Source organism: Falco punctatus (assembly GCF_963210335.1).
Source record: "Falco punctatus genome assembly, chromosome: 12".
Taxonomy (NCBI): domain Eukaryota; kingdom Metazoa; phylum Chordata; class Aves; order Falconiformes; family Falconidae; genus Falco; species Falco punctatus.
In genome coordinates, this window is record NC_137592.1 from 18,862,372 (window position 1) to 18,876,481 (window position 14,110).

General features: G+C 53.3%; 1 protein-coding gene and 1 long non-coding RNA gene across 20 annotated transcripts in view; one reads left to right on the forward strand and one right to left on the reverse strand.

The window, feature by feature from the left end:
• Positions 1-405: 405 nt before the first annotated feature.
• On the reverse strand, positions 406-5,235 carry SIX3 (SIX homeobox 3). 2 transcript variants are annotated; one of them, XM_080408605.1, is made up of 3 exons: positions 4,172-5,235; positions 1,758-1,917; positions 406-1,339 (listed from the first exon to the last, which is right to left on the reverse strand). In XM_080408605.1, exons 1-3 carry the CDS (start codon positions 4,936-4,938, stop codon positions 1,238-1,240), a joined length of 1,029 nt encoding a protein of 342 aa, XP_080264731.1. In that variant the 5' UTR covers positions 4,939-5,235; the 3' UTR covers positions 406-1,237. The 2 variants fall into 2 exon arrangements, with proteins under 2 accessions (XP_080264731.1, XP_080264730.1); XM_080408604.1 differs by having other exon boundaries at positions 406-1,917; positions 4,172-5,230.
• Positions 5,236-5,387: 152 nt separating this feature from the next.
• LOC308072138 overlaps positions 5,388-14,110 on the forward strand; it is a 34,607-nt gene continuing 25,884 nt past the window's right edge. For 14 of the 18 annotated variants that reach the window (XR_013931510.1, XR_013931511.1, XR_013931512.1 and 11 more), the window contains exons 1-3: positions 5,388-8,542; positions 9,431-9,559; positions 9,760-10,898. This is a non-coding gene — a long non-coding RNA (uncharacterized lncRNA). The other 4 variants (XR_013931524.1, XR_013931525.1, XR_013931526.1 and 1 more) reach the window with 4 other exon arrangements.

Sequence of the window (14,110 nt, forward strand, 5' to 3'; positions counted from 1 at the left end):
TTTTTGTTTTCATTTAAAGCTACAAAACAAATCCTGAAATGTCTTAACCGTTCTCTGGAGACACCCGGACCTGCAGACAGGCGGCCGGGGGAGCCTTTCAGCTCGGAGTGCACAAAAAAAGGACAGAGGGCAGAGGGGGGGCGGGGGGGAGGCGGCCGAGGAAGGACTGGAGCCCGGGGCGGCGCAGGGGACCCGGAGGGACACGGCCGTGCCCCGCGTCGCCGCTGCTATTGCAGCCCGGTGTCCCCGCTGCCGCCCGTGGCCTCCCCTGTCCCCCCAGATCCTCTCCGTGGCGTTCCGCCGAGCCGGGGCAGGCCGGAGCCGCGACGGGGCAGGGCGTGGGGCGAAGCGTCCACGGGGAGGGCGTGTTTTTCCGTGGCGGACAAAAACACCAACATCGCTGGATAGATAAGAAAATGGAATACTGTATTTGATTTAGAAAGTTTGTACATATAGATAAACACGCAGTTTAAGGAAACAATAGTTTAAGCGTCCTACGTGGAGTTTAAGAAGAGACCCCCCAAAGCTGCTATGAAATACTCAAAATAGCTTTTGCATAAGATACTACAGTTGCACCCTAAGCTTTTTTTTTTCTTTTTCCTTTTTTTTTTCTATCGCTGAGGTCCCTTTTGAAAACCTAGCACGTCAGATCTTGACAGCTAAGTTTGTGCAAGGAACACCGAGTCAAGGAAAATAAAAAGGAGAGAGAGAGAGAGAAAAGGTGGGAGGGAGATAGATAGAGAAGGGGGAGGAAGAAAGAAAGAGTAGAGCAAATATCATATACAAGCATTTCTACACATATATTACAAACTGGGAAAATGACCGCATCATTAAGATATACATAATTCATATAAAATTTTGAAATAAAAATAAAAATCTGTTACAGTCATAACTATTCTTTTTCCACATTTATAACCAGTACCCACACAGGCAGTGACAGAAGTGTAGAAAAAAAGGTGCTTACGAATAGAATGATTGTCTGCTGAACAAAAAAACAGAAAATTGCATCTTGGCTGGACCATCACTTGGACTTAAAAAAAAAACAACCAACAACCAAATAAACAGAGAGAAAGGGAGAGGGAGAGAGAAAGAGAGAAATAGGACCAACAAAAAGGCGATAAACATTTGTTATTTCCCTCTTCAAGGAGTTCCTTTTTAATTTTTTTCATTTTTTGTTTTTGTACAAATTCGATCGGAGTTTGTATTTGTTTGTCTGGTTTCTGTTTGTTTTCCTTTACTATAGAGAATATTTTTTCCCAGATATAAATTTAATTATCATCATCATGCAAGTGGGTGAAATGCGTCCATGGAAAAGCGCAAAGGAGAAATCGTGCTTGTCCTAAAAAGAATACAATTGTCACTTTTGCTTTGTTTTTTTTTTTTTTTTTTCTTTTTATATATATAATAATTATTATTTCCCGCCCCACCCCCCCACCCCTCCCGCTGCAGCACCAGCGTTTGTGACTGTTGAAGTTTTAGCTCCATCTCTTGGTGGTGGTGTTGGCTGACGGTGGTGGTGGTGGATTCTCTGATCCCTGTCTGTTTGTTTGCTATTATGTTTGGGTCGGGTTTGGCCTTTTCTTTCCTCCCGGCTGTGTGTGTGCGTGCACGCGTGTGTGTGTCCTGATTCTAGGTTGCCTCGGTTTGTTTTGCTCGAGTCGGGGAGAGGGTGCTTGGCTGTTTGGATTTGGATTTTTTTTTGTTTGTTTGTTTGTTTTCCGATATCATACATCACATTCCGAGTCGCTGGAGGTTACCGAGAGGATGGAGGTGCCCGTCTCGGCTCTTTCTGTCAAACTGGAGACGCTGGTGGTCGGGCTGGCCGCCGTGGACGGAGACTCGGCCGAGCTGTGTGTCGGGCAGCCGGGCTCTGCCAGCGACCGCATGCCGCTCTGTCCTATCGCCTGGTGCTGGAGCCTGCATCGCGCCGGGAGACAAAACAACAGCACAGCCCCTCTGAGACACCGGCCGCGCCGGGGCACGGCGGCCGCCCGCGCACCGCCCCGCGGCCCCGGCCCGGCCGCCGTCCCGCGGAGCCCCCGCAGCCCCGCAGGGCCGAGCCGTGCGCCCTGGCCGGGCCTCCCCCGCGCCGCCGGGGCAGGCCGCCCCGGGGTGGCACGCAGAGCCAAGGCAGCTGCAGGGGTCTCAGGTGGCCGGGGGCCGGGGGCAGAAGCCGTTCCCTGCCCCGTGGTTTGGCAAAGGCGGGCAGCGCCCGCCCTTCCCCCAGACGGGCCGCTCACCCCGCAGTACCGCGGGCCTAGGAGAAAAGCGTGGCCGTGCGGGCTCCCGAAACGCTTGGCCACCGCAGAAAGCTGCCACACGCCCGCTCTGAAGCGGGAAAGAATCCCGCAGGATCCGCGTTTTGTGCTCTGGCGAGTGGCTGCCCCGCTGTTTCCAGGGCACAGGGAAACGCTCCGGCCCTGCGGCGGGACCGGGGCGAAGTCCCGTCCCGTGGGCGCAGCGCGGGGATAAAATGGAAGAGGGCGATTGCGGAACACAGCGCTTCTCTCCGCTCGAAATTTAAGTCCCTTTTCCATCTGAAAGCCAAAATCAGCTTTAAAGTGCCGGTCCTTTCACCGTCAACACTCAACGGTACATTGCCGTTGAACACTATTTTTTTTTTTTTAAGGCAATAAATAATTTTTAGGTTCCCTCGCGTGTTGCGAATCATCCTCTGCGCCCGCTTATTCTGCCCGAAACCCAGAGGAAGCCTGATTCAAGGAAAAGACCTAAATGCCCCTGGACTGAGCAGCCGGCCACAACCTCTAGCGCCTAGCATTGCCAGTGTGAATCAAAATACACTCTTCGCTTAACTGCTTCTCACCGGGATATTTTTATTTAACTGCCTGCAAAGGACAGAAAAATGCAGCCGGTTTATTCCACATTTCTCATTATTTTAAGTTCTCTAATTTCAGCGTCTTTGATTTTTTACCCATTTACGATTCCTGGTGCATTCATCTGCTGTCAAGAGCGCTGAGTCAACAAAAGCATCCGTAGGCAACTTCTGTTTATTTACAGTTCTAAGCTGATCTGTTCTCCATTTAATGGAAATTAAATGGCGAGGCACTTTTAGGTTGCATTTCTCCTACAGAATCTAGAATCAATAGCACCAGTGCTATAATTAGGAGGAATTTACGAGACAGCATTTACAAGAGCAAGAAGTTTTGTTTACACCCTTACAGCGGTAGCCGGACTTAAATTAAAATAAAAACAATGCGTCAAGCTAGATTAAGCGTCCATTTTCATTTGCAAAATAACTTTTACGGAGGGTGACGAAGAAAAAAAGAAAGAAAGAAAGAAGGGTGCCTCGCTTTTATCATGGCAAAGCAGAAATATATATTAAAAAAAAAAGACACCGAGAAGCACGCAAATAAATGCAAGCGTAAATGCACAGGAAACACACGACCGGAGGGCCAGGTCGCCATGTGGTGTAAACAGAAATGGGGATGGGGGGGAAAAAGAGGTTTCCCGATCCCTTAAAGGCTTTTTTTCCCTCTTTCTCCCCGAGCCAAACAGCTCCGGGGTCCGCGTGTGCCTGCGCCGGTCCCGCCGCGCATGCAGAGAGCACGAACAACTGGAGCGGAGCCGCCCGCTCCGCAGCAACCCCGGATCGCACAGCCCGCCTCGGCCCTTCGGCGGGGCAGCGGCGCCAGCGCCCGGCCAGGCGCAGATCCCCACGAGCAGAAAGCAAAGCCAGAGCCCACCGACCCGGGGCCGTGGGGTTTCACGGCCGCCGCCGCCGCCGCGGGCAGGGCGCAGGGAGAGCCGGGCTCTGCCCCCGCCGCCGCCGCGCCCGCACACACGCGCATACACACACGCGACCGGAGCTGCCCACGCCCGCGGGGAGCCCCAGCCCGGCCCGCACCCCGGGAGCCCGTGGGGAGCTCGGGCAGGGCTTGGGGCGCGCCGGGCAACTTTGAGCCGTGCCGGCCCCCGCCGCGTCCCTGCGGCTGCCGGGAGCAGACCTACCCGCCCGGCGGGGGCACGGATTGCTCGCGGTGGCGGTGATGGAGAGGAGGAGGACGAAGAGGAGGAGGAGGAGGAAAGCAGAGGCAGAGGCGCGCTGCCGGCCGGGCGGCCGCCGAGCCGCGGTGCGGAGCGCGGCCGCCCGCGGGGCCCCGCCGCCCACCTCGCCCCCCGCCCCGGAGCGGGGGCCCGCAGCCCCACTGACCTGTTCTTAGCCGCCGCCGCTCTGTCTCTTTGCCTTCGGTTTTTGAACCAGTTGCCTACTTGCGTGGGGGTGAGCCCCGTGGCCTGAGCCAGTTCCCTTTTCTTGCTGGGGTTGGGGTAAGGGTCCTGCAGGTACCACTCCCTCAGGAGGCTGCGAGTCCTCTCCTTGAAGCAGTGCGTCTTCTGCTCGCCATCCCAAATGGTCCTGGGCAGCGGAAACTTCTTCCTCACCCTGTATTTATCAACCGGCCCCAGCGGGCGACCCCTTAGCTTCTCGGCCTCCTGGTAGTGCGCTTCGAGCCACATGGCCTGCAACTTGCCGTGGGACTCCTTGGTGAATTTGTGGTTCTCCAGGATGTGGTAGAGGTCTCGGAAGTTGCCCGTGTGGAAGGCCACCACTGCCCGGGCGCGGAGGATGGACTCGTGCTTGTTGATGGCCTCGCATGCCCCCGGCGCCACCGGCAGCGACCAGAGGAACCTCCCCAGCCTCTCTATGTCTCCAGTCTCCTCCAGCGTCTCGCAGACGCTGGCCACTTGCTCCGGGGAGAAGTTGAGTGTGGGCAGCTGAAACATTGACAACTCTTCGTGGGGTGCCCGGGAGCTGCCGCCTCCACCGCCGCCGGCACCGGGGCTGCAGCCCGAGCCGCTGCCGCTGCCGCCGCCGCCGCCGCCGCTGGCGAGAAGGAGGGAGCGGTGGTGCGGGTCGGCGGCGAAGTTTGGCAAGAAGAAATGGGTGGGATAAAGCTCTAGCGGGGACCTGAACACCATGGGATGACCGGGGAGAGGGGAAGATAAATCAAGGAGAAAAGAAAGAAAGGGAGGAAGAAGGGAGGAAAGGGCACACGCACCGCGCACGCATCCACACCCGCACACGCACACACAGCCACATAGAGGCACGGGGGCACACACACTCACATGCACACGCGGGCACACGCACACGCGCTCACGCACACACACACACGCACACGCACTCACACACACCCGGCCCCGCGCCGCCGCCGAGTCAGGATTCAGTGATTCAACAGCAATCGCCCTAATGACAACAGCCTCATAATATCTCCCCTAAATCCACAGTGAGTGCAGCGCTGAAACATTTTGTTTCGCTTTTCTATTGGTCTCCTGAGTGTCGTTGTGGCGTTGCCATGGCAGCCCCTGCCAATCACTGTCAGCCCTGCCAATCATTACGGAGTACGTAAGGAAGGTTTTTACCACTTCACCCAAATGCGCGGGGGGGGAGGGAAGCGGGGCGGTTGGTGGAAAAGCCTGGTTTGTGGTTTCTTTTTTTTTTTTTTCTTCTTAATCTTTGCAACTCCTAATCTCAGCACTTCCCCTTCTCCCTGTCTCTCCCCCCTCTCTCTCCACACCCCTCCTAAATAAGGGATCAAATAATGCGAAAAGCAGTGTGCACATATTTGTTGAATGGGATGAGCAATTAGAGGGTGGAATATTATTGTGATCTTAACGAGCCTCGTTAAAGCTAAAGGAGATATGGGGGAAAAGTAAATGGGCCAGGCTGGGATACACGTTCGGATAAAGGGCTCCTAACTGAGACAATTTACACATGATTTGCACGTAGTTTCACTTCATTCTGCCTATCTGAGCACTAATAGTGCCGGGGAAGAAAAGAAAGATGAGATCATTAGACCCATCCTCACGCCGGTGACCCTCCCAGAAGCAGGCACATACAGTACAGGCTGGGTTCAGCCCTGGTTCCCTGAAGAGTCTCTCTCCTCTCCTCCCCTCTCCTGCTCCCAGCCTCTCTCCGCGGAAGGAGGGATCCGCCGCCCGCGGAGTTCCGCGGAGGCTCGGCCGAGCGCCGCGCAGGGCGCCCAGCCCGGAGCCGCTCCGGCAGTTCCGCTCCGCGCCCGGCTCCGCGCCCCGCTCCGCGCCCAGCTCCGGCGGCGCCCCGCTCGCTGCCTCCCCCGTCCCACGCCTGGCTTCCCCCACCCTCCCGCTCCTTCTCGCCTTCCCTTTCCCTCTCCTTTCTCTTCCCTCTCTCCACTCTGTTTTTCTTTCCTTCTGGCTTTCCTCCTTCCACTCTCCTCACCTCCTCTCGCCCCTTCCTTTCTCCGGAGCCCGGCGACCTTGCAAGGCTGGTCCTCACCCCCAAACCCGCTGAGGTTTTACACCGCACCTCTCCTTTTCCCCGCAATTTCTGCCCCGAACATGCAGGGCTTCTGTGCGGGGAGGAGGAAAGGGAGGCGAGCAAAAGTGTGTTTGAACCCAGATATTTATTTTTTTTATTTTTTTTTTTTTTTAATTGGGAGCAAGGAAAATCTCTGTGGTGGTTTGAGTCCATCCCTCAGTCAGACCTAACTGGGTCGCCAGACCTTGCTACCATGCAACTATATTTATTATTAGGTATGTTGCTTTTAAGAAGATTTAATCAGCATCTTGAGCTGGTAACTCTTTTGTTTAGTTTCTGTAGCTATGGAAGTGTGATTTACAGAGATTTGTACGGGTCATGGACATCTTTCCAGACTTACTGTGTATATTTAGACAGGACTTTGCTTGGTGTTAAAAAGTGTATATTTTGAATAGGTTCACACACAGTAGCAAACAATACCGACATTGTAAAGGCATGTACAACGAGTATTGAAACGCAGCATCCAGACTTCAACTAATCTGCCCTCAATAAAGCTGAAATAATTATCCTAAGCCGCCTTTCTAGAAGAAAAATCATTGAGGAATTCAAAACTTTTTTAAAGATCTTTTCTGCATTCCGATGGAGATCGAGGGGTGAGGCTTGGAGCCCAAACTACTTTCAGACATCAATGGAGGGAAAGAGAGGGGGGGGAGAGAGATATTACAATTAAAATGTGAAAACATAGCGTGACTTGCCCTATCCGAAGGATAGTAATAATACTGCTATGGGTGGTAGAAGTTCTTTAGCAGGGCTCCAAACTGGTTGTGATCCTTTCACAGCGCACTCCTCGTGAAATAATTCCAAGTGGCAGATGAATAGGTCCAGTTGGAAGAGCTGCTGGACTGGAAGAAGCTCGCTGTATTACACATTCATCTGATTTCCACTAAACTGTCATCGGTGTGCTACATGGCTTCATAGTCTTAATGGAAATAACTCGCCCTCTTAATTTTTAGTGATCTGCTTAAACACTTCTGTTAACAGACTTGGGGAAAAGTTCTTTTTTCCCCTCCCTCCCTCCCTGGCTCATATTTCCAGTTGCACAGCTAAGGAGGGAAGGAGACTTCTCAGCCCCTCTACAAATCGACTTGGAGGTATTAATTGGACAACAATATGTTTAGCCAAAGATTTTAATACACATACACACAAAATCTTTTTCTTTGTAATCCTTTCCTTTTATGTAAAGGATTACAGAGGGGAGGGTGGGGGGAATTCCTGCGGGAGTTTCTTAATATTTGATTCCATTTTTCTTCAAGCTGCAAATTAAACTACCTTAAAATGTATTTCCAGAATAATAACAAAACCGGCTTTCTTTTTTTTTTTTTTTTTTTTTTTTTAATCTCCCAGACTATCATACACTGGTCGTTTGCCTGTAGGTTGCGTCCCTCTGTTAGAATTCCTGGTGAACCTTTCAGAGCTTCAATATATAGTCTTTCTTTCTTTCTTTCTCTCTCTCTCCCCTCTCTCCCCCCCTTTCTCTCTTTTCCCTAGACATAAGAAACATACAACTGCATTTCTGGTGTAAATGTCTTCCAAAATACCCTTCTGTAGGGCATTTCAATGCACGTCTGCTCTGGGTGCGTGCCTGTGTGTTCAAAGCCCAGCAAACCCACAACCCTGATGTGCCTCTCAGCTGATGCCAAGGGCTCCCTGCAGCCCGCGCTCCTCCCTGCGCCCGCGGACGCCCAGCGCAGGGCTCTGCCAGCCGGCAGCCCCGGCAGGGACGGAGCCAGCATCCCAAAACGGTCGCCTCTGCTCCCGCGGCTCGCCAGCGCGGGTCACGGAGGCGCGGTGGTCGTTAGCCAGACCTCGGGGAGCGGAGACGGTGCTCGCCCAGCCCGGCCGGGGATTCAGCGCTCCCCTAAGCCTGTTAGGGACACACTCTCATGTCCTGAAATGTGCAAGCAGATAATTGTTGGCGCTCCAGCTTTGTGTGAGGAGGCCAGGGTGTAAATGGCTTTTAATGACTGCAGCTGCTGGCTGCAAACTGTCAATGGGATCGGCTAATGCCGAGCCCGGACCCGCCGGGCGCCGAGCCGCAGCGGGGCGGACGCAGCGGCGGCAGCGCGCAGCGGCGCGGAGCGGGCGCGGAGGGGAGCGCGGGGCAGCGCGGAGCGGCGCGCGCAGCGGGACGCGGGGCCGGGTGCGGCCGGCGGCAGCGGGAGCGCGGCGGCGGCCGGGGCCGGACGGAGGCTGCCCTCTCGGCTGGGAAAATCCTTTCCGGATCCTGTAAGTTTGTTACGGGCAGGCGGAGGTCCCGCGGGGGAGCCCCCCGGGGGTGCGCTGCCGCGGTCCCCCCCGCCCTTCCTCACCCCCGCGCTGGGGCCCGGGGGTCCGGGGCGGTGGCAGGCGGGGTCCCCCCCCCTCGCTACCGACAGCCGTCTTCCCCGGGCTGGGGAGCCTGCCGTCCGTTTCCAGTCAATCTTGCTTGATCCCACATGATTCATTGTTTCAGCTGCTAGAATGACATGTGGCTCTGCAGGGCAGGGGAGCAGCTCCCCCCCCCCCCCCCGCCCCCCCCAAACCTCCCCCTAAATAAACCAGGACAAGCCGGTGCTCTCTTCTGGAGGGAGCCCTGCGAAGTTGTGTGCGTGTGTGTGCGTGTGTGTGTGTCGGGCTGCCAACCTGGAGGACTTTTCCGGGCAGAGGAAGGGAAGCAGAGAGGAAAGCTCTTTTATTTCACTGCTTGTTTTGATGGTCGCTCCCAGGAGGCTGAGATTTTCTGCTGCCTAGTTAGTGCCCCTTAATCCTGACTCGGGAGTGACTCAGTCGACGCTTGCAAGGGCTGATTATTTTTTTATCGGGGGAGACAGGGGTTCAGATGGGGCTGGGGGGTTGCGGTCGAGGTACCGACGAGCGGAAAATGCAGCACCGCGGCCGCGGCGAGGGGGAAGGCGATGGGGGGAGAGAGGGAGAGCCCGGGGCAGGTAAAGGAGAACCCATCGTGTTGGTCTTCTTAGGCTTATTATTATTATTATTACGATTTAATTGAAACTTTGTCAGTCTTCAGTGGCAAGGGCTGACAATTTTGCACTGATGCTGTCTTTACAAACACAGCTATCCTCCTCCTCCCTTCCCTCTTTCCCTCTCTCTTTCTTCCTCTCCTTCTTCTTTTAGTCACGATTTCCCGAGATACATGGACGCGTATTTGATGGGTGTATGAGATGTGGCCCATGCGGCTCCTGTAATGCAGCCCTGTCGATGCCATGTGTGCTGTACCGGTCGTGCTAAGGAACAAGTGGGCAAGTGATTTTTTTTTTTAACGGTTTGGATTGGATTAAGGAGACGAGGGGAGTATTTTATTACTGGTCCAAAACAGTGGTCCAGCTTCTAAGTCAAACTTTTGGGCACCCCCCCCTCCCCACTTTATTTTGCATAAACACAGAGGTTGGAGGACGAAAACATGAGTGGTTTTTTGATTTTTTTTTTGTTGTTGTTAAAGGAAGGAGAAAAAGAGTGCAGCTTGCCTCCGTGGCGAGATGCCGGCTTGGGAAGCAGCAAACTTTCCCGAGGACGCTATGGAGGAGCAGCCGCCGGGCTGGGCTGCTTCCCCGCATCCCTCTGGATCTGCTGGCAGCTCCCGTCAGCCGAAAGTTACCTGCTCTGTAGCAGCAGTAGCAGCAGCCGTGCAGTCGCTTGCTCCTGAATTAAACACAACTCCTAATGATGTAGCATTATCAACAAGGGACACTTGATTGACTGATCTAGGTATGATATATGTGCTGGGCGTCTAAATTAAATATTAAGTGAAATACTTAGCTCTAATTAGAAATCGTAACCTAGCAATGAAAACTTGAAGAAACAAATTGCGGGGGGAGGAGGGGACAGCCTTTAAACGCGGCAGCGAGGGAAGTAGCGGTGATGTGTACAGAGGCTGACATATTAGCAACAAGCAGCAACTTTGAAATGATTGACGTATCATTAAAGCCATCAGGCTGATTTTAATAATTCTTCTTCAAGAAAAAAAAAAAAAAAGAGAGAAAAAGAAAAAAGCGTGGTATCCTGCATACAAGTTACTTATTTATCAGCGAATTAAAGCCCGGAGAAACATAATTAGACCGGGGGAAAACGAGGGAAGGCGGGAGGAAATCTGTCGACGAATTTAACAAACAAATGTCCAAAAAGCAGCTACCATCCAGCTCGGGGCTTCTCCGGGAGATGGAGATGTCAGAGCTAGATGCCTTCTCCCCCGAGTGTGCCTTCCCAAGGTAAACAAGCACACAGTTGCCTCAACTTTCTCCTTTAGTACAAAGTTCCTGGTGCGACGGAAAATTTGAATATTTTATCAGTCTCTTGTAGTGACCCTCATTAGGTGGGCATCCTGCTAAGGCCCTGGCGTTACAAGAAAGCTGCCCAATCAGAGCATTTGCACGCCTTGTTAGCGATGGTTAATGAAGCTTCCCCATGCACTCAAAGAAAGGCCCCCTCGATGTAGATTTACCTTATGTCAACTCGTTACTTCTAATGAATCGCATCAAAATTCTTCCCTGAATGGGGCCGAGGCGCCCGGACCGGGATCCCCTCCCCGCCCGGCGGAGCCCACCCCTGCCACCGCCGGCACTTTAGCGGAGCATCAGAGACCGAGGTGACCAGGCGCAGTTCGGCGGCGGGCGGGGGGGAAGAGGCCGAGGGAGGGGACGGAGCGTGCGGCCGGCAGCGGCGGGGGCTCCGCAGTCCTGGGGGGGGGGGGGGGGGGGGGGGCACAGCCCGGCCCAGGAGGCTCCCGGCGAGAACAGCGGCTGCGGAGGCTTTGCCGCTGGCAGGTAGAGGTTTGCTCTTCGCCTCCAATTTCCAGCCCCCCACATCCCCTCCAACCCCCCACCTCCCCGTCCCTCCGGGCTAGCATTTTAAAATCAATTAGTATTTTCAATTCTTGAGGTGAATTATTCAAACAAATGTTTGGGAGACCCTGAGGGAGAATTTGGCCGTGACAAAAGGTTTGATTAGCTTTATTTCCCCCCAAAAGTAACAAAGGCGGCAGGGCTGCGAGAACAATCCGCTACATCAGGGCATGTTCAATTAAATGAAAGTCATTAGCTTCGCCGTGAAAGCACTACCTTTAAAATCAGATGGGGCGGGCGGGAAGAGGGGGGGTACTCTGATAATTGTGGCAGGAGGATTTAACACTCCCCCTCCCCCTATGCACACAAAGCCCTCCAAAAAGGAGAAGAAGAAGGCAGAGAGAGAGGGGGGGGAAAACCCCAACCCAACACCTCACCCTTTGGAAATTTGTGCTCAGTCTAAACAATAGGAAGCCCATAATGCAGATTATAACACTCACTGACTCGAATCCATTATCTGCCTTCCACACTGTCTATATATTGATTTCCGTATACTTTCTATTGCTCTCAATGACTGAGCAAAGCTCCGGTTAAGAGCCCGCGACACACAGGAGCACTGCTTGAACTACATCTCACCATTACGAGCCGGAGCCGGTTGTAAACACGAAATGCTCCCACTTTCCCCGTGTAGCTGTGAACAAGCACACGACACCCCCCACCCCCCCTCCCCAACTCTCTCCCCCCCTCCCCCCCCGCCCCAAAGAAGCGGGCGGCCGGGCAGACCCGGGGCTCTGCCCGGGGGCCCCCTCCCGCCGCGGGACCCCCCCGCCGAGGCACGTCTAGGTGCGCTCGCCCGTGTCGGCGGGAGAAATCCTGGGGCCGGTGCCCGGTTCGCCCCGTCCCGAGCGCGCCGGAGCCGCCTGCGGGGAAGGGGGTCTGGGTGCCCCGCGGCCCGGGGGGCGCAGAGCGGGCAGAGCCGGGGAGCTGAGCTCCCCGCCCGTGGCCCTCCGCCCGCAGCCCCTCTCCCCGGCCCTGAGCTCTTAAGGAGGGATGACGGTTGTTTCTCTAACTCTGAGACCCAGCAGAGCAGAACTTTTCAAAGGCAGGATCCTCCGGACGGTAAGTTTGATATTTAGATTAAGATCACTTCCTCACGGGGTCTTGTGGAGTGTGTGTGTGTGGGAGAGAGAGACAGGAGGGGAGGGAGAGAGCTCAGCCGAAAACGGCCACAAAAGAGAGCGAGGAGACCGCCAAGAGCACAACCTGATTTGGGGGGCAGCGCTTTCGAAGGGAGGTGCGGGGGGCGTGGGGGGCCGCCGGGGCTGAGCCCCCGGAGTGCAGCGAGGTGCCCCTGCCTCCCCGTAACCTCCCCCTGCAGGGCACCGCTCAGGCGGAGGGGAAGGAGGCATCGAGAGGGTTAAAGTGCCCGGAGAGCAGCAGAAATTTGGAAGCGAGTGTGTGTGTTGGGGGGAGGGGGAGTAAAGCGGTAATTTTGCTGCTATAAGGACCCCAAACAATCCACTCGGAACCTGCATAGATCGGGGAGATCCGGGAGAACGTCTTAAGATGGTCACTTCTTCCCCCACCCCCCGTCATCCCCTTCCTTTACTTTAATGAAGATTGTTAATTTGTTTCCAGGCAGTGCGCCGGGCTGATAAGTCCTCCCTAGCTAATATGTTAAAGTTTAAATACCAGCAGGTGCAAATTCGCTCTACTTAAGGCTATAAAAATAATGCCGAAATTCAAGAGCACAAGAAGTTGGCCTTTGTATTGTGATTTATAAAAGGGAAATTGCGCTATACATAGCCAACTATTTACCAAAAAAACCCCCAACCCCCAAAGCCCTGAAAGTGCTAAATTCTTCTTAATGATGCCGAAGGTGAAGTTGTTTCGTATTGGACAAAATGGGCATTATTCTTTGTCATGTAAATCACCCTTCACTTGACCTCAGGTTAGAGGATAATGTTCATTCTTGGTTCACACTAAAACTTATTTAAATCAGAGAGCTGAAGAATCATTTCACAAAATCCGCGTAGTAAAGTGGACTTAGGGATCTTCATTCAAAAAACATGGGTTAGGAACGTGTGCTAAAAAAAAAATTGATATTTGATGCTAAACTCCAGGATTAGGAGGGTTTTTATTTAATAAAGTTATGCTCCTTGGATTTCCTGAGAAATATGTATATAATTTCGCATAACAAGATTAAAAGAAAGGAAAAGATATGAATCAAAGGAGCTATAGATACACAAAAGACCTCCAAGTAACAATTACTGTAATACACATTTTAAAATGGGAAAAGAAATGAAAAGATATTTAACAATTGGGTAAAACAGAAATGAAGGTTTGATAAAGAAGATGCAGCTTGCGGTGCTATTTCATTCGAGAAATATACTTTTGGCGTGGAGTGACAGGATATGTTATTTTGACACAAAATGAAAGCGTTACCGCAGATATAGAGACATAGATACATACGAAGACAGCTGTATACACTCATTTATAAATTAGTGGGTGCACGTGGAAGGAAATCTGAGCGTCTCCACTTTCCAAAGCGAAGCTGAAAAATATCCCATAGGTGAGGCGCTGGGCTGAGATAGGTTTAATATTGAAGTGCTAGAGATTATTGGAAATCAAATAAAAATTCGACATGCACTGACCCATTAGAGGATTTAGCGGCGAGGAGGGAGAGATTTTCCAGGGCTTTTGTTGCTAATGTTTCAATGCTAGGCGCTAACTTTAAGAAAAGTGTCAGTAGAATAACAAATTGAGGGCATGAAAGGCCATGGAGAGAAAGCAAGCAAGGATGCTCTTGACTTCTTAGCAGTTGCTTAGAAAGGATCTCGAGCTTAATATGGGGACTCAATCAGCGGAGAGCACAAAGCTGGGGAAAGGGGGAGAGGAAAGTTGGGCTCAGCACGTGCACTTTGGTCAAGTCGCTCGAGTGAGCACCGGAGGGGGAGCTGCGGGCGCGGAGCATCCCCCCGGCTTCACCCCCGCCCCCGCTCCCGGCACCGGCACC

Excerpts from the sequence above, each read along its gene's own strand:
- SIX3 (XM_080408605.1), bottom strand. The coding sequence starts at position 4,938 with ATGGTGTTCAGGTCCCCGCTAGAGCTTTATCCCACCCATTTCTTCTTG. Across the intron at positions 1,918-4,171 it reads GCGGCGGCGGCTAAGAACAG|GCTCCAGCACCAGGCGATAG; the intron begins GTCAGTGGGGCT and ends GGCGCGATGCAG. Across the intron at positions 1,340-1,757 it reads CGGGCACCTCCATCCTCTCG|GACAAGCACGATTTCTCCTT; the intron begins GTAACCTCCAGC and ends TATTCTTTTTAG.